General features: G+C 36.4%; 1 protein-coding gene across 1 annotated transcript in view; it reads right to left on the bottom strand.

The window, feature by feature from the left end:
- Positions 1-20,706, bottom strand: part of ARHGAP15 (Rho GTPase activating protein 15) — a 320,948-nt gene that overhangs the window by 130,172 nt on the left and 170,070 nt on the right. The window contains exon 9 of the mRNA XM_062498346.1: positions 4,845-4,967. Coding sequence (XP_062354330.1) covers positions 4,845-4,967 — 123 coding nt within the window. The remainder of the gene's footprint in view (positions 1-4,844; positions 4,968-20,706) is intronic.

Below are 20,706 nucleotides of genomic sequence, written 5' to 3'. Positions count from 1 at the left end.
GGAGAATGAAAAGTGAAGATCAGAGGTCAACGTGTGAGGAGAGGGATAGAGCAGTAGGCACCAGAGATGTGAACTTTTGAAGAGGGAAATGATGAACTTGGAGACATATTCTTAAAGGTGACTTCTTCTTGCTGCTCTATCTGCAGTCAGACACATTAAGTCAGACATTAAAGTGATGCTGATTCCAGACTGAGGCTCCAAACATTGCCACAACACTTTTACAATAAGTGGGGTAGGTCCTCAGCTGACTGAAGTCGGCGAGGTTGTCAGTGGAGCTCCCCTGATTTATGCAAGCTGGGAATCTTGCCAGTCCTTTTAATGTGGAGATTTACTATATATCGTTGATCCGTGGTGGTCATCAATTTAAAAAAAAATTACATTTGTGAACAGTTACTATTAAGTGGCATATGAGCTGCCAGATTTGTTTCACTTTCTCAGAAAAAGGGAAAATAGTATCACAGACACAGATTTCTCTTAAGAAATTCTGGTGTTTTGCTGGGGACAAGAGCTTGTTTGAATTCAAAGAGAGGGTGTCTGCTGTACTGCTCAAAACACTTCTCCCAGAATGAGACATTTCAAAATTCTCTGAATCATTTCTTAGCATCATGTCAAAGGAACAAATCAATTTGTTCAGTGTCTGGCCCTCCACAAGGTTTAGGAAAAGTGCTTCCAAACATCCATATCATAGAAAGAAATACCCTTGTGACCCATTGTCCCTGTAAGTCAAAGGGAACATTTCTTAACTTTCCCTAAACTCTGATGTGCACCAGAACACTTGCAAAATTCCTTTATAACATGCAAGAATTACAGAATACACCAAAGGTGGGCCTTAATCTGCTCTTCTGGATTTGTCATGAACATTCTGCTCATTACATTGAACTACTCCAAGGTCCAGGGAAACATATAATACAATAAAGATATTTTCCCTTGCCTGGAAATGAAATGGTTGGTGATCTCTGTGCTGTGATCTGCACAACCACCAACATATGCTGAGCCCTGTTCTATAGGCTATCAAGCCAAATCACAGCTAGTTCCTTTCACTAGCAATTGAGTGGCTTTTATTTTCATCTTGAAACAGTTGTAACCATTCCAAATTTTATGCTGTTTTGGATTTTGCCTTAGTTTATGAAATACATTCAATGGAGTTCCTTCGGTGTCTAGCTTTTGGGAAAGATCCACCCTAAAAAAAAAAAAAACTAAATAAATTTCTTGCCAGCTGCATAGCTTCATTTTCCTCATTTCCCACAGTGTCATTTTTGTGAGGTTGTTGCTCATGTTTTTTTACTGTTTGCTGAGAGTGTATTTTGTGATAGTGTACTACCAACACAATCATCACAGCTTTAAAGTCACAGCTTCACAGAAGTTTCTTTGCCTTTGTTGGTCTAGAAAATCTCAGAAATCATGATGTTAGGAGGCCAATATCAAGTTGAAGGTTGGCAATTCATTCTGGGTAATACTAAATCATGACAAAGCTCAAACATAAAGATCAAAGTTCAATTATAGACTATAAAGTTGTTTTAAAAGAGAAGATTTATATATTATTTTTCTAGCATATTAGTGCAGATTCTGTAAATTCTGAGAATATTTCAATCCCGAAGAACCAAGGACCCCTGCCCTAGCATATAAATTTGAAGAGTTATTCTCAAAATAACACTGCTTAAATGGCAGACATGGAACATGCCTCTTATTTACTATTTCTAGGTTGTGTGCATATGTACATCTAAGAGCACAAGTGTGCTTAGAGACACACATTCTATAATGTCCCTGTATTGCACTTCATCTCAGAAATGCTTCAAAAGACTTTAAGACCAAGGGTATTTTGTGTAAGCATGAGTGAGATGGAACAAGAACAGTTGATCTTCATTAGAGCTCTCACTGGAGCATGAAGACCCTCAGTCACCAGCCCATTGCAATGAATGGAGCCAACGTGCTGTTCCCATTCTGTCTTCTTTTATGCACAGGACTTGAAAGCAAATGGGACAATGATGACAAAAATAACTTTTTGTCATGCAAAATGTAGGTGCATCATCATTTTCAGATCAACTTGTAGCTAACATTCGGCCATCAGTCTTCTGCATTCCCTGGTCTTAGTGGTATCCTCCTTCCTGTTTTCATTTAACTCCTTACTTTACTTTCTACACAGATATCTGCTACACTGTACACGAGCAAAGTTTGGGTAAGAGTTAAATGACAATCACATAATTTCTAGATTTCCTGATAACAGTGTTGGCAGAACAAAGTACCCCAGGAGATCAAACTGCTATTTAATTTTGAAGCCTGTATTCCCAAATTTGGTTAATGTGGAGAAATGTGTCGAGTCTCCTGGCCAAGTGTGCATGCATCAGCGACTCACAGAGCACAGGACTGTGTTTAAGTGAACTTACTACCTTAAAATGTATTTACTCATGACTATAATTTACGTGTTAAATTTATTGGAGTTTTGGTTCCAGTGTGACATACAATGTAAAAAATCAATATAGATTTGAGAGCTTTATAGTGCCCCTGGCAAATATGAATAGCACTTGATGAAAAGTGAAGGTTTTCACAGCACCTACAGTGCCACTGCATTGGAGAAATTAACACCACAAGCTTCACAGATATTTATATCAATTCTTCACCAGCACAGAGAACAGCTCATTGTCAGGAATTTGGTACCAAGATGTCCTGCAAGGCTTTATACACACTTTTATTACGATCCCCTATTTTAAGGGATTTACAACTGTGACAGAAGTATTTCCCTGTGGAATAAAAGTTCGTAGGCATGTTTTCAGAGCTGGAGGAATTTTTTCTTGTAAAAATTGGTTAACATTTTTTTTCCCTTAAGAAACGAGCAAACAAATAGTTCTGAGGGATTTCTGCAACCATTTAAGTCACCTTTAGAAAAATAAATAGATGCATCTTGTAATACAGAAATTTGGCAAGGTTTCCTTTGGTAATCTGAGTGGTTGCATTTTGCGATTTAAAAATATTCTAATGCAAGATGAAAAATTAACATTTAAAAGTGGTCTCTGCACAAGCACCACAACTGAATTTTCATAACACTTTAACAGATTAAGGGGATAAACTGTGGTGAAGACAATGAAGGAACCTTATCAAATGAGCATTTCACATAGACTTACCATAGATTGGAATTAAGCTGTGCTAACGAATCCTGCCTCATTTGCATGGCCAAAACCTAATCCTAATGAAACTTCATAGTAGATAATTAGCATGTTTTCTTTATGGCAACATTAGTTTGGTAATAAAACTGTGCCGGGTACAGATTCTGAGTTATTGTGCCACAAATCAACAACACCTCTGTTATCCATGTAAAAGTATCCCAGGCAGAACCAAGTTGTGTTTATGAATCAAAAGCTTAATGAAACTCTAGCAAAACTCAAATTCATGTGGCTTTCCTAGAGAGATATGTTAGAGGGTGGATTTGAGTTATGCTAATGAATCTGGATTTGTTAGCAGGGATCGCATCTGATCCCTATGTAACACTGCAGGAGATTCATCAGCCACACTTTATTAAACTAAAAAACCCCAACCCTTAAATCCAGAAATTAAAGGACTATAAATTACATCTCTATTGCTGTAATAACTGAAACAAACTAACATGACACATTCAAATCCCACCGTCAGCTCACAAAGTCCTTCAAAAAGACAAAACTCTTCTGAGGTATTGAAATCAGTTACTACAAATGTGTAAGGACAGATCCCAGATCTGTCTCACCTCACACACCTCAAACACACATATTGACACATAAATGACATTTTTTCAAAGTTCCTGTGTCATCTGGCAGCAGAACCCCATAAGTGAGGCATGTCATGGTTTCAAATAACAAAGATTTCCTTACAGTAAACAACACTGCACTCAACATCCTTGCACGTATCTAAAACATAAGAACTTAATTCATCAAATCTTCTTCTCTCCAGACATGGGCCCAGCTGGTGTTGAACTCCTGTAGCTGTTTTAGCTTATGCTGGCTGGGGTCAATCTCTTGGCTCAGGACAGACAAGTTTAACACACACTAGCAACACCCCTTGCCATTTTTGACACACCACTGGAAAACTCACACTGTAGAGATTGACAGGGGCGGTTGGCAAAATGCCTCTTTATAGTCAATTTGCATGTGCAGTTGTGGGTTTCACACATAATAATTTGGGAATGCGTATTTTTTTTTGAGCATTATTCCAGACAATATTTAAAAGCACAGCTTTACTCGGATGTTAGTGGTCAGAATGCTACTGCCTTCAAGTTGACTACCAGCTTCTCAGTGAAACACTTCTTGGAAAAACTAACAAACATGTTTTATCAAAGAAACAATTTTTAAAGAACATGTGAAAGTGATGGCTGACCAGCTTAGCAAGAAATTGGAATAGGAAAAAAAACCCCACAGATTCAAAGCATTTCTTATTCACTGACATGTATTTCAGATTGTTAAAAATGGATTTTGTTGGTGAGTTAGAAAAATAATGAGAAGACAGCAGAAAGTCTTTCAACAAATTAGTCAGCACAGCATCTGAGGGCCCTATTTTGGGTTCTAAAACATAAAACTATATTGATTTTTTTATTAAGAAGAAATGGAGTTGTGTAGCACGTTGATTTGCATTGTTCGTGGTGTTAAATGCAGGGGCTTCTAACACTTGCACACCAAAGCAGAAAAACCAGAAGAGCAGTCAGATATCACAGAGGTTGATGAACCATACATTGATTCTTTTTTCTTTATAGTTCAGCAGTGTGTTATGAGACACAGCAACAAAACCGTATTTAAGAAGTGTTTGTCCAATGTACTGAGTCAAATATTCATTTGTGATTTTAAATTTTTACACCAAAAAGAAGAATAGAAGACTGAACACACCTTTAATAAGTCCCTTTTCTTGCAACGTTTTCAAGGAAGGTCTTCGGGAGATGAACTTCTTTAATCTGCTTTTGACTCGGTTTCTGTCATTTGTGTCAGAGGCACTGTAGTTCAGCCTGAAAACTGAAGCAAATCAAAAGAGAAATTTTTAGTGAAATAACATTTCTAAATTAACAGCAGTTTTCTGAAACATTCTGAGAAAAGAGTGGCCATAACCACCTTAGTAAGACCCCAGTCTTGTGGTAGGTCAGCAGCATGGCTGGTTGGACTCTCCAAGCCATCTGATTAATACTTTTGTGAATAAACACCATGAGTTCACTCTGCCGGCTACGTGCAGAGCTCTGTTATTTATTGCCCATAAGTATTTGGATGGCGACCAGTTTGCTCATGAAGTGTTCACAAATCCCACAAGTTTCACATGGGTGATTTTTCAGCTCCAACTCCAGGCTCTGAGTGTGTTACGCACTATTAGCTGTGCACTCCTTGCGATGAGAAAGGATGGATGGTCACACCACCAGTGAGGGACTAGATTCTCTTGCCAAGATGGATTAAGCCTTATATATATATTTAATGCAGTTATAGAAAACATGGCTGTGTGCCATGAAATGTGTGCAAGATGCATTAATTTATGGAAAGAAAAGTATTCCCGTCCTAATGATTATATTTTATTATATTTAAGCGTTTACCAAACTGAGAAACAATTTGAACGCAATTTATTCCTGCTCTGTGTCAAAAAGACATAGAATCCAGCTGCAGAAAATCCCCTGGAGGAGGTTTCAAAGGCATAAATTTAACTTTTTCTCTGCTGAGGTGCTCACAGGGCACTGTTATGGCTATCAAAATAGGCAGTGTTAGTAAGGAGGAGAAGTTCAGTGCGATCCAGAAGCAGCAGAGATGCCATGGGGAGATCTTTCCTAGAGTTTTTCTTGAACAAGCAGGTTTTTAAAGATTTTTAACAAATCACCTGAGACTTTCCACCCTTGAATAACTCTTGTTCCGAGTCCTGAGCTCTGTCACTGTGCCTATTTCTGAGTAGTTTAATGGGGCAGCTAGAGTAGTGCAGCTTCCCTTGGCAAAGGCCTCCAGCTCAGAGAATTGGCTTCTTCTTTCTAAGGAAAGAACAACCTTCCATCTTCTCTTGGAAATCAATCAATCAATCAATCAATCAATCAATCAATCAACCACAATACAGTATTCTCCACAAGGTGAATTGGCAGGAGCCTGGTCCGTTGTCCCTTTGACAGAATTTCTAAAGAGATAATTTATTTGCAGTTACAGACATGCTCCCTTCTCTCCCCGTCCGGTCTGAACCTCCCCTATAATGCAGTAGTCTTCAGACAGAGGATCCAAGCAAACAGAGAAAGCAAAATTAAAAGTATGAACATTATTATCAGTCTTTTTTTTATTTTATTTTATTTTTTATCTAGGTGTTTTGCATTAGTTTTAAACAGAACCAGAACATTTAAAGGTGCACAATTATAAAACAATGGCAAGCTAAAATAACTGGTTAAGCAACAGCAACAAGCCTGGAATATTGTGGTTTACATTACAAATCTGATTTTAACAGCCAAACTTATAAAATGGTTTATGCTTTGCTGTTGTCAAGGGAGAAAAACTTGCCAAATTGATCATTTTTAGTAAATAGAACATAGCCAATTAAGGAAAGCAATATTTAAACACATGCCTACAATGATCAGAGCATAGTTTGCTTCTGATTTCACTACTGATTTTAACAGAAGAGTGTTCCATTTTCCCACAGCACTAAAATGACCCCACACATACTTCCACAAACTAGTAATCACACAGGACAAATAAAAGGACACTTTACTGGAAAATACATGGCTTGGTACAATAATCCATCACTTATGAAAACTAAAATTCACATTTTTTAATGGTAGCATTCCTGGAGAGATGTATCATAGAACATAAAGATTAGAATTCAATTGATGGTTGGTGCTTTTTTAACGTTATAGAGGAGGACTTTTTGTTCAAAATTGAGCAATCCTTGGCAGGGACAAGCTAAAATTCCAAATCACTTGGCTGTGCTATAAAAAGAACAACAAATGGATGTTTCTAATTCTGCATCTTAGTGGTACTTTGAAACAGTGAAGTGAATTGCATTTAGTTTGGGGTCTCTGCTGCTCAGGGTCATTCTGTCCATAGCAATTCACAGCTAGGTTGGCTTTATCCTGAAGCTTCTCTAAGTGATGTAAATGATGCAGGAGTGAAAATATACTTTAATTCAATAATTTGCCTGACACTTTTCCCACTCTGGGGACTCTGAAGTGTTTTATGCCCACTTTGAATCTACACCAGACTTCTTAAGGGGTTCCAAATGAAGTACAAGTGGTCACTCTGTGAGGAGTCGGACAGCAGGGTGAACATCCCTCTCTTTAGAAAGAAAATTAACCCAGCTGCAAGTTTTATACCTGAAACAGCAATTATGGTGTTAAAACTACATCTAGAGGTAGGAATAATTATTGTCATGGATATCTTTGTGTGTACCACATTTTGCTGTATAGCACACACAGTTCAAAACTATAGTTGATTAATTTCTCATTTTGTTTTATTAAATACATGTGAGTCACCAGAAAAAAAACTCCAACCCTCACAGAAATTTAAGGGTTTAGATAGCATGTTCCAAAACCAAGCTTACACAGAAATATTCATATTGGGATCTCACTTAGAAATATTCCTTCTCTTGCCAAACAGTTCTTCCTGTGATATCACCATATTTAAATGGTTTTACTATTATATTTGGAAATGCAAAAAAGACCAAATGCTAAAAAAAGAACAAACAATAGGAATAAAAGTCAAAAAATGGCCACTTTTTTTTTAAATCACCTTTTTAAATTTCAGGTACTGGATTTGGGCAGAAGTATCCTATATGAAGCAGAGCTTTGGGTACAAAAGATAAGGTAATATAAACATATTTTTAGGACTAAAAGAAAGAACACATCTTTGGCCCTTATCATTGAATAGCATTGTAAGAACATTGACTGAATTAGAGGGATAAGCACAGGTTATATGCTCAGGAAAATAATAATAATAAAAAAAACCCAACAACGACAACAAAAAAAAAAACTCCACTGATCAAAAACTGATCTGTCCCTTTTCTGGCTTATGTAAATTGCCTGAATCCTTATACAAATCTAGCCTTAATAATAGCATATAAATAACAGAAGCATGGAAGGCAAGAATGAATGTAATTCCTCCTAATGAAACAGTTCTACAGAAATCAAGGAAAGTTTTGGGAGTGTACAGATGAATAATTACTTTTTAACATTTAACACCCTGGATTGTATTCATGATGCAATGAGGACAAATTTTCTATAATTTAATCAGGATTAAGCAGTAGCCAGCAAATTGCAGGGTGAAGCTACCAAAGCCTTTCTCCAGGATTTTGGCATGGTGACCACTCACATAGGTAGGCAAGGCTCTGAGCTCCTCAGGGGCAGGAAAAAAATGTTTATGAGATTGCTTCCTGTGAATTTAATCATGCACCTATACAATGTATTTTTAGCAGAATGTTTTTTTTCTGGGTGTGATGTTCTGAGCAAAGCCTGGATGATTAAGAGTGTAAAATTTTTTAATATGTCCTAAAGTCCATATTTTATTGGCAAGACTTTGTAACTCCCTAAAACAGGATCTCAAATTCTTTCCAAAGACTTTTATTTCACTCTTAATTAACTCTGCATTTGTACATAGTCCCAGGGGTTTACCTATGATTAATTCCTGCCAGGTACAGTGTATCTGAACACTTCCAACATGTTGAAAGCATTGGTTTTTGAAGAACTATCCATTAATGACTTTCTGAACTGTGACAATGGATATTGACAGTGCTTGTCAGACTAAAGCACTATTGATTGTCTCACATCATGTGTATTGCAAAACCGATTTCTTTCAAGTACCTCTTCCTAACTGAAATACATTATTATGATGCCTATCTATTTATTGTAACACCCAAAATTACCGTATGTAATTCATTTGGATGGAGAAAGCAGAATGAAGAGCAGCAGTATTAGGCATTAAGAGATTCAAATGTCTTTACATTCCTACATTCTCTTCCATTAGCCTTGATCTCCAGGAAAAAAAACAAAAACAATTAGTCTGTATTATGCATATATTTTTTAGCAATCTTCAAAGACATTAAAATTTCTTGAAGTTCTCAGAAAGAGATGAGTTGTAATCATATCACCCATAAATGGAATTTAGGTAACTATTTCCAAAGGAGTACTAAAAATTGTAAGCTTGACCATTGAAAATACAGAATACACTGACCAAAATCTTAGCTGCAACTTTCTTAAAATACATATGAACAGATCAGTGTGCTTAACTCTCATCTCTGATGTCTTAAAGTAATAATTTTCTAAAGTCCTTTTCAGACCTATAACCAGAGTCCTCAGCAACACCTTGAAGGACTGAAACAAAGTTGAGATGGCAAAAGAGGTTGGCAGGACTAGGTCTCTATGACTTTGGAGAAAGAAAGTGCCAGTCTAACAGCAGCGCTACCACATATGTGTGAAAATATTAATTAGAAGCAATTAATTAGTTAACTATTTTCAAATAATGGAAATGCCTAATTGCTGAGGGTCTTATATTTCTGAAGAATCATATCTTAATGTGCAGAGGTGTATGATTATGCCTCCATTCTAAAAGACATTGTAATTTAATATATATTGACTCATGACTTCAAATTTTATTGGATACCACTGGAATCCAGAATTCAACATTTCATCCAATTTTTTTGGCCTGCAGCAGATGTGAAACTAGTGTTAGTCCTTTAAGGAAGGAGCAGCATGCATAAACAAGTTTTCAACCAGCATCAGAATTTTGAAAGTGACAAAACCAAGTCCTTCTTCCTTCCTTTATTTTGTGATGCTCTGAGATGGAGCCAATAAAATCTGCTCACTAAGCATAAAGAATTCACCTCACCTTCTTTATTGACTTAAAGACTTTTGCCAGTTATCTTATTTTATCCCTGGGTGAAATGCCTGGGCATGTCTCTGATTATTATACACACTATAATTGCCACCTTTCTTTTTTCCACTTTTTTTTTCTTTTCTTTTCTTTTGTGAAAGAGTAGAATGAGAGACAGTACACGGTCAGCAGAAAGGCACTAGAAAAATGACTGAGGGGAAAAAATGCATGAAATTCAGCATTGCCTCTGATCATTATTCCTATAAGCTTCATAACTACAGCTTTTAAAACTACAGAGCACAGACTCAAAATGTGCAGCATCAGAATGGGTATCACCTTCCAGGAGTGGCTCAGAAGATTTTGTTTGATTTGGTACAAAAGGACCTGAAGTCACTCAGTTTTATGGTGCAATAATAGCTGTTTGCCACAGCAAGTATATCTACATTTACAGATGTTTATGAAATAAACAATAGGAATAAGAAAACAGTGATTATATAGCACAAATAATTTTTCTGTAATATGACAGCCTAACAACTTAAGTGCTCAGTAGCGTCATTATACTTTGTGAAATTTGCGTGCATTAGCAGTAAAGATTCAATAAAATGACCGTATAATTCATATTTTGCATCATGCTCTTATGCATATGAAATTTAAATAAAAGAAAAAGTCCCTCTAATAATAAATGGAAATAAATTAATAGCATGTTAAACATCACTACACATTTACATTGGAAAAATAAAAATGTCACTCCCCACACAGCTTTTCTTAGTGGTATTTGTACCATCAATGTTTAGAAATGTAAGCAATATTTCTGAATATATATTGGATTATTTATAAACACAGATCATATCAGATACCTTTCTTTAATAAAATAAATAATGTTTTTTAGAAAATGAAAATGTAATTGACCAAATCTGTCTGGATTTCAGTTGTGCATTTGATATGATGCCAAATAGGAAATGATTAGTTAAACTGGAGAAGATGTAGAGAACTAAAACAATAACTGTGAAGTGACTAAATAAGGTATTAAAATGAGCTTTGTTGAAAGGAGAGCTACCGTATTGCAGGAAAGTTACCAGTAGAAGTCCTGAAATATTCTTGGAACTGGTCTTTATGTTTTCATTAAAGATTTCAGCAGGAAAAGTAGAAGCATTCAAAAAATTGCTTGTTGAATCAAGATTGGAAGCGTCGTCACTTCAGACAAGAATTCGGGATAACAGGCAAAAAATTGGTGACTTTGAGACAGGAGTCTGGATTAACCGAATTAGAGCTGGTACTATCCACAGGATGGTTAGAGAAGGATTGGAATTATAGAATCATAGAGTCATTAAGGTTGGAAAAGACCTCTAAGATCTTCAAGTCCAACTCTTCCTCAGTGCTTCCAAGCCCACCACAAACCCATGTCTCCAAGTGCCACATTTATACATCTTTTGAGCATTTCCAGGGACTGTGACTCAATTACTGCCCTGGACAGCCTGTTCCAGTACCTGACCAACAAATACAAAATATTTAATTTTAATTAATAAAAATAATTCTCTCTCATGAGCGTATAACATTATACACTCATATATGAGGTGGAAATTCCTGGCAGAAGAGGTGCAGGCAGCAGCAGTGAGAAGAACCAGGAGACAGAGACTGTTGAGATTTTGGAAGGAGACAGGAGCTTGGCATGTTTGGACAGCTAGGAAATGGCTGGGAAGAGCTGTGATTGTTCTCTATGAATTTGCTGGTGGGGGTGGGAAAAGGAGCAGGAGAGGAGAAGAGGACAGCAGGGAGGGAGAAGAGCTGTTTTAATTGAAGAACAATGTTGGCATGAGAATAGATGAGTATAAACTGGCCATAATATGAAGTTCTAAACCACTCTTTTAAAGAAGTCGTGGTAGCAAATAAAACTAAAAGAATTTAAGATGCAGCTTAATAAATTTATGCATGAGGACACAGAACACAGTACCTTGTGACAGGAGAGACTGGTCTAGATCATCCAAGACTTGGCAAGCCTTTTTTCCCACAATTTTTTTTGGTATTGTCACATTATTAGAAACACTGTTATACAAACTTAACTCGAATATAAAACCACAATGCCAGAAATCAATGAATTGATTTTATTCATACAGTATGACCAGTTTATGTTCATCTAATGTAAAACATGTGAGACTTGGAGGAAATCTGCTACAGCACACAAAGTCAGACAATTTAGAGTCTAAGAAGAGAGAGCACAGTGTACTTGGGAAGGGGAAACTGATCTGCCCAAGCTCATGTCAGGGATTAGGATTCTTCATACAGCTTCTTTGCAAAAATATTCCCAGCAGAATATTCAATGGATGGTCGAATACATGGGAATTGAAGTGTGGTCCTTGACTTTACCTAACGGGGTGAATCACTGTTTGCAGCTACACAGTCTTATCCCATTCATAAAACATGACAGTTATGGAGCAAAGAACTACAATATTTAAGTTAATTGACTTTGGAAGATGACATATATAGTACAAAATATTATCCAAGAAGACTTCACAAAACAAAAAAAAAATAAATCCCACGCAATTGGAGGCTGAGGAAGACAGATTAAGATACTGTAGACTATTTTCAGATTGAGATAAACAAGTAATTTTCAATAAATAATGCATTCAGGGGCTTTTAGAATATGGAGCTCTGTTTGCTTTCTTCTGTTGTGAAATACATGCAAATAAGTTTCAAGTCTTTAAACTTGCCTCCTGAGTTAATCTGGGAAAAAAACCCTTTTCACCTTTTGCAAATATTATGAATAGTCATCACTTACACTAAATTGCTCAGGCAAAGGGACAAGAAAATGATATGGCTCCTTTTTCTACCAGGAGGACTGGACAGATTTACACCAAAAGAAAACCCTTTTGGAGGGCTGGGGGCTAGTAGCCATGTGCAACTTTTACCTTAAAAACCTACTTATAATTCTGCCTTATGCTTTTGCAAGCAAATTAATTTTCTGTAGGGAACTAGGGAGTCTTATATTTATATTGGCCTTGTTAAGAATTATACAAATGTTTCATATATTGAAATTTTGCCATGTACTTGGTTAGCTTGTTGAGCGTCTTATTCAGATCCTATCTTTTGGGACCCTTCCAGAAACAATATCCTACCAACAAATTTCCTTTGTCTTGAAACTTTTATCAATTGTGTTTCATCCTTCTAAATTTCAAAAGTAAATTATTTTAATATTTAATTATATTCCCATTGCACACAGTCTCTGATTATACTCATACCCCTATATTTTTTGACCCACAATCAACTTAGAGTGCTTCTTATACAATAAAGGACAGAACTGATTCACAGTGCCTAAGTTATGAAACCAACACACTAAAGCTGTTTACTTCCAATGAGAAACAGTAGTGACTTTCAGCTCTATATTTGCTGTTTCAAACCACAATTTTCAGCACATTTTTCTCTTTTAAACAGCAAATTTAGCACTTTCCAGTGAATGTAGATGTGGTAGTTTATGAAGGAGAAAGGCTCACCCATTATCTTTAAAGTAATCAAAAAATATCTAGCCAGAGATCTGAAATCCATTTGCTGTACTCTGTCAACTATACCTTATCAAATTATCCCTACCTCAATTATATAATTAGAGTAAGAACTGCAACAAAAGATCACCCATGACCTCATTTTTAAATGGATCATGTCAGATTTCAGAATTCTTTTTACTTCTTACCTCAAGTGAAAATTCTGGTAAGAATCTCCAATATCTGCAGTCACATAAATAAAAGCCTTAGACAGCCACCTTCACGCCATCATCTAAATTTTATTTTTATATATATATTATTTCCATTTGCTAAAACACAATTGATCTTCAGACTTTTGAGCAGCTACAGCTCTTTGCTGAGGTAGTGTCCATGTGAGGACACTGGAAAAGCTTCCCTAAAGTTGATTTAGGATCTGCATAAAATAAACAAACCCGCAAAGAGACCAAAAGCAGGCTACAGCTTTTTTTTGTGAAGCTACCTTATAGGGGCTGTGAGTGGAGAAGGTGCCTTGTGAGATGTGCTGGGGGTTGTCCTCCTGTTGGACTAAGACAGGGGAATTACAGGAGGAAAAAGAAAGTCCAGACAGGAGCTTCTGGTTTATTTAGCCATGCATTTTGTGGCTGTGACCTCAAGTCTGCCTGGCCCTTCTGAAGGGGCTCAGAGTGGGACACCTCCAGAGATCCTGCAGGACATGTCGTGACATTTATTACTTTATCTAGCCTCCAGAACAGCTGCCCTGGAACAAGCTGCTTGAGCAGGCTAATAGTTACTAATTATCAGGATATTTTCCTGAAATAAAATCAGGCCAGCCATCACAACAACTCTGAGACACTTCAATCAGCTACGTGTGGGGTTTTCATGGGTGCACTGACTCTCTGTTTGACCAGCCATGGTCAAAATTCAGACAAAATATCAAAAAGAGCCAATAGAAGACTGTTTTAGCTTTAAAATTAATGTCCCAGCTGACAAACTGCACAGGGGTTTAACCTGCTTTAGGACATATTTAATAGCATAATTTAGTCTCGAAAAAGAAAAGCAAAATAACTAGTGATGGACAAATTTAGGGGTCGAATCTAGTTCAGATAAACATTCAAAAGTTCAGATGTTTAACCAAACCTTATCTTGTCCATGAAAAGCCTCAGACTGACGGGCTGTATCAAATATAAGAAAAGTACAGGAGATTGTGGAAACTTTTCCTCACAGAAGGAAAACTATTATCAGAAACCTGCACCTTATTGCAGCACTCACGTGTAAAGCAGTTAAGCATCAAAGCAAAAGAAAAACATTTCAGAAAACTGCTTCATGGTCGCTGTAATATTTGGATGAAATCCAATACAGAGAAAAGAAAATAATATTAAGTGGAAAGATAGTACAAATGCAATTAGACTATCAACCAATAAAAGTTGATAGATGAAACCTTCCAAGCTTAGAGAGAATAAGGAAACTGGAGATCAGAGGATTCTGCCTTTTGAAGTCTTGCTGTCCAGAACTTGGGCACCATTATCCACATGACTATTTTAAAGACATTGTGAATATTCTGTCACAGAATTAGAAAGTTTTATTACTGTGAATGACCTGTAACTTGAGCAGAGATTGCTACAAATTAATTCCAAATAAACAATTGTTTGGAAAAGGTGAATTCTGCTAACTTCATTTTCTGGGTTACAACTCACCAGTTAAAAGACTTACTTTCAAATAACATTCTCCTTGTGGCTTCCTGATAACAGAAAATATAATTCTAATGGATCTTCTCCATTATCACATTCTCCAAATGCAAACAATTTTTTAAAAACTCCATTAGAAAATATGAGACTGCTGCTCTGTCTTTCCTGGCACTGTTTCCCACTCAGCAGGCAATATCTGCTACAGTGCCCCAAAATAAACTAAATTCAGACAAATGATGCAGCAAACTGTAGTGTTTCAGGATCCTTTCATTTTCTTTTCCTTTCCCCATGTTTCAATCATCCTCTTTTCTTAAGCCTCTCCCTCACTTTTTCTTCTGCCTCCATCCCTCCAGCTACCTGCAAAGATAACAGAAAAAATTTGCTTTTCTCATAGTTGAACCTCAAATTCAAACCATCATATGCCTAAAGATATTTTAAACCAGACATCCAATCTCAGTTCAGAAATTACTGCGTATCTTGCATTAAGAGCAAAGTTAAAACAATAAATCTACTATTTCACTGCTTGCAATTGTGCATTAACATCAGTTCTATCCTTGATCCATCGTATTGCATGATTTTCAGATAGCACTGTATAATAATCCAGGTGTCTTCATTATTTATTCATTATTTTTTAGTGCTATCTTTTGGTTTTCATTGAAACACATCAACTGAAATACTTCCAAAAGAAGAAAAGAAGGTAGGAGCATTGTAACACCCTAAAATAATAATCTTTACTTTTAAAGGAAAGAGGTTAATCTGTGGGTTTTCACACAAATATATATACAAAATTACTTTTGCAGGAACTTCTGAACTTCTAGGAAACCGCAGAAATGAGAAGAAGAATTTGGTTTAGGTGAATGTATCTACGGCTTGAATAGAAGTCAAACAGTGATCTTGATGATCAAACAGTGATCATCACCTGCACTGCTTAAGTTCTTAGTCACCTTTCTGGTTCTTCCAGTATCACTTTCTCCAGGGAAAACCTGTGCTGCTCAAGAGCCAGTTGACTCCTGAGAAAAATAGAAGAAAAGGCTTTTTCTGACTAGGTTCACAGCCAGTCTGTTGTAAAAAGAGTGAGCATGAAGTGATGTGGATCAAACCATGAGTTCTTGCACCTTGAATGAAGCCCTTCATTATAGATACCCACCAAGATAAATGCTGTCTTTCCCAGATTTGTAAGTTGTGCCCCAAGGTCTGCTAAACGCCAAATGATGCAACGTGCATCTGGCTGCCCTCCTGTTCTGCCCTGCCCACATCTGGCCACTTTCCCTTGGGCCCTTAGTCCTTGGACTGAAGAACAACCTTCCTCAGCAAAAGTGACCATAAATTACTCTTACTATGTGGTTACAAAATATTTTAACTGTAAAGATTTCTCTAGTAGGGCTTCATACCTGTATGCTTTTAAAATTATTTCTGTGTTCTGTACAAAGTGTCTTCATGAATTTAAGGTGAATTCCATGACAATCCTTTTTTTGTCTCCAAAGGGCTTTATTTCAAATGAATTAGCGCTGGGGTACTTTGAAATGTTTTAATTTCATTTCTTTTAAATATGCTGTTTGCAAAGAGTTGCTCAGTTTTATAAGAATGTTACTTTGTTTAAATTGAACACCTTAAAAATTAATTGCAAAAACTGTTATCACATGTAGGAGCATATTTTATATGTTATGGAAAGGCTTAAGGCAGGCTTGCTCTTTAGTTTTCATAGTGAATGCATTGGATGCAAGAGATTAAAGGAGAGCAGAATCTACATGTCCTGGTTATTTACTTTTATTGTCTAAAAAGTGGCAATGAAAGAGATAAATACAATCTCTACACTGTATCAGGTGAACCATTTCCACATGGGAGACTGAACTCTGCTTTCCAAGTCTGTGGGAAGATGTAACCTTGCATATCTGTTCAAGAAAAACTGACTGAAAGGGGAAGAGATTCAGAAAATAGTTATTTGAGATGATCACATAAAAAGAAAAGCAGCACTGTATCATAGGAAAGACTGAAAAGTCTTGGCTGGCTGAGTTATCAGCCCAAGCAGGGGGTGGTATACCTGAGGCAGAACTGCTGAAAATGAAGAGCAGGCTAAATGTTGCCACGAGAACACAGTTCTACCACAAGTCCATTTAGGCTGAAAATTAGAGTGCTTTCAGCTTGAAAACTGAAGTTTTTGAACATTTTTCCAGCCTGAGCTGAGGGGCAAAAGCATTACTACTGAATTTCATTAATTATGAAAGGAATCAAATGAGGTAGTTGTTTTCAAGAACTGGGGAATTGATTCAATGCTACAAAAAGTCTGTCTGAGGCAGATAATGCTGTGTTACACTTTTCAATAACAGCAACACAAGTGAATTCCTCTTGGGTGAATCCTGGGCGCACTTAAGACAATGGCCAATGGAATTAATTAAATGGAGCCAAATATCCTCGGTGGTGAGGGGAGCTGCTCATATGTCATAGCTCTCTCTCTTCAGCATCAATATTTAAAGCCAGCTAGTTGGAACCTTTTACTTAATTGAGAAACAATACAGTATTTAACCCTTCAGTGATGTTCTACCCTTTGCCTTTCAGAGGCAGGATCTGTTTACTTGGCTTGTCAGCAACCAGCTGGTGGAGCAAAGAGGAGATCCCACAAAACATATTTCTTTTCAATTCCACTAATATATCCTGTCCGGGAGAGAGTACTGTTAAGTTGGTGTTTAAATATTTGGGATTGGCGGTCACAATTTAAATTAAATGTATTTTTTTTAGCTAGAAGGAGATATATAAGCGATTTCACCAGAGGGAAAAAGGTGAGTCTGGAAAGTAGGTATTCCTGTCTAGAGCCTGATGTACAGTCTGTCTAACTGAGCTTAATTTAGATTTTATAACCTAAAAACCTCCTTATTTCTGTCACATTCCTCTCAAAATACCATGAAGATTGCATCTAGATTAGTTAGAAATAATAGTGAAACCTCGGTATACACAATGGTGTAAGAATCATTTTTCTGGCTACAACATTCCAATAGGGATACTTATTTCAATAAATACCATGAAAGATTCAAAATTATGCTTCCAGGAGTGATGGACTGGACTGGCTCTTCCTGAATAGCAAAGTTCAGCAAGTCCTGCTCACTTGCTCTAGTTCTGACCTCTTACCAAAGACTGCAGTCTAAAATATTCCCTGTTGCAGTGAGAACGCCTCCATCTATTTAGGTGTTATCTGTTGTCAGCCTCTATTCTTTCCCTGTGGATAAGCTAAGTATGGAGATCCAGAAACTGGAGATCTACTGACACATGATGATCGAAGGTGGAGTAGAGGTAGCTGTCTGCATAGTGGGCTGCTTTCAACTATAAAAATTGTGGAATTTTGTACAATCTACATCAAACCTTAATTTTGCTTAATCCAAAGAAAGATCTACTTGTTATGGAACTAAGAGACTGCACCAAGCCAGTGGAAGACATGTTGCATCGTTAGTCTTAGAACTGGCAGAGTCAGAGTAGATTCCTCATTGCAGGAGTCTAACTCACTTTCAGTGCTTGGAAAAAAGCCCAGCTGCTTGCCTCTAATAATGCCTAAAATCTCATGATTTGTTTATGATTGCTTTTTCAAAAGCAAGTGCCTGTCTAAAAAAAAAACCCTGCAATTTTTCCAAAATATACTTGTCTTAAGGACTGTATCAGTATCTGCAGTTCAGTAAGAAAAGACTCAAATCAATCATGATATCCAGTCTCTACTTGCCTCCATATCAAATCCATCTAGAGTGCACATGCAGGTGTTTATTTTGTTAAGAAAAATACGTGGTGTCTCTCTCTTCTTTAGAACAAAGAAGAAATATGGATTTGTAACCTTTTCCTTTTCTTTCTTTAAACTTAAGTCCTTCAATGGTGTTTTGAACAAACCTAAAGAGATTTTAAGACAGACATTTTGTATTATAACATTCCCCTGGGTTGTATGTATGATCGTCTTTACTAAAGCTCCTTTCAGTCCCAGTTGAATAAATATGCATTTTATTTCACTAATCTTGAAACAACAGGAATAAAGTTTACCCAGGTCTTTTATACCTCAGAGAACAAAACAAATACTACAAATCTTTAGAGAGAAAGGATATACAAAAGGGCTTGAGGTGAATGTTTCAAAGCAAATACTCTTTAAACGATGTGCAAATTATTTCAGCACTTGAACATGATTTATGAAAGGGGATTAGTCCACTGAAACAAGAACTGAGTTTAAACTGTTCAGTTTCAAAGTCAAGGATGAGAAGTGTTAGCTGAAAAAGGCAGAAGAAACTGGATAGTAATCTATAGTGAGGATTTCTGATTGATTTTCTTTAACTAACTCAATCCTACATTAGCTATCGCTGTCATTCATACTTAACTGTGGTGGGCAGCATAAAATACCTTCTTTTATGATATAATTCCCCATAAAAATGAAGTATGCAATGGTGATAATTAAGTAATAATGAGGTAATTAATAACTCAGTGACCAGCTCTCTATTTACTAGTATGCCCCATAAATGAGCACAAGGAGTGTGAAACAATTAAAGATTATCCAAGCTCAAACAGATAACTTTTCCAGGGAGTTGTGTGTCAGTGAGCAGACCAATGAGTCACAGGTCACATCTATAATAATACATTATATTATATTGTAATATTCCCACATACTCTTCACATAATGGGTTAGAGCTACTCTTAAGTACTATAAAAATGATCACTTTTATGTAATTGTAAAGATTAATAAGTGAGCTAACTTCTCATGGTTCTATAATGACCCTGCTGTTCTAGAAGGTAAAGGAAAATTTAATGATCCTGCTCAGATATGATTAATATCTAACTTTTTCCTGGCTAAAAATCTGGACTTGGTTCAATAAAAATGAATTAAATGAACATGCATGGGTTTCCCTGCCAAATGTTTATATGGAAGTTGGATATGCCCAATTTAAAAATATGCTTTTTCAACCCAAATAGTAAACTCTGAAAGGATTTTGGAGAGTGAAGTAGAAATAAAACAAAGAATTAAGGAAACATTATATTATAATTGATGGAAACAGGATATTCAAATTCAGGAAAAAATGGAATTTTTTTTTTAGGACTAGTCACAGCCAGTTGTGATCTTGAGTGCAACATAATCTTCTATTATCAGCAGAAGTGACACAATTTGTTTCTCAATTTGGCATGTTTTGTTTCCCACATGCCAATATTACTCCTTCTTTGTTGCTGAATCAGTATTTTCCTAAGCTTTAAGAAGAGAGCGTACCTATACTTAATGTGTCAGAGAAACGTAAGAGTACAAATATATAAAAAAGTATAGTCCCTGTAGTCCAGATGAATGATTCCACTCTGTAAAACCAGTATGTTGCATTTTCTTTTGCTGCTTTTTTTCAAGTCCCTGAAGCTGAGCACATTCCTGTTGATACAATAAAAATAAATGCCACAAACATACAAGATACAGAGTGACAAAATTAGCATTGCAGTAGGAAACTGCGTATTTGCAGCTAGTTTTCATTTTGCTTTGTGTTTTAATTGTTGCCATTGGTAATGTTGTTCTAATATACATTATTGCTATATGTTTCTTGGCTTTATTAAAAGTAATAAAACTGACCTATACATAACACTAACATTGTAATATAATAATAGTCCCTAAATAGCATCATTTGGCTTTGAACTTCACATCTAACCGAAATAAATGGGCCGGGAAGGGGAAAAAATTCAGACCTCATCAGAACTAACAAAGAAATGAAGTGATTTCCAACTTCTGTGGCTCTAATTAAAATCATGAAGGTTGGAAAATACCTCCAAGATCATCGACACCAACTGTCA

This window comes from Cinclus cinclus, chromosome 9 (genome assembly GCF_963662255.1).
Source record: "Cinclus cinclus chromosome 9, bCinCin1.1, whole genome shotgun sequence".
Lineage (NCBI taxonomy): Eukaryota > Metazoa > Chordata > Aves > Passeriformes > Cinclidae > Cinclus > Cinclus cinclus.
This window is presented reverse-complemented; position numbering and strand designations above follow the sequence as displayed.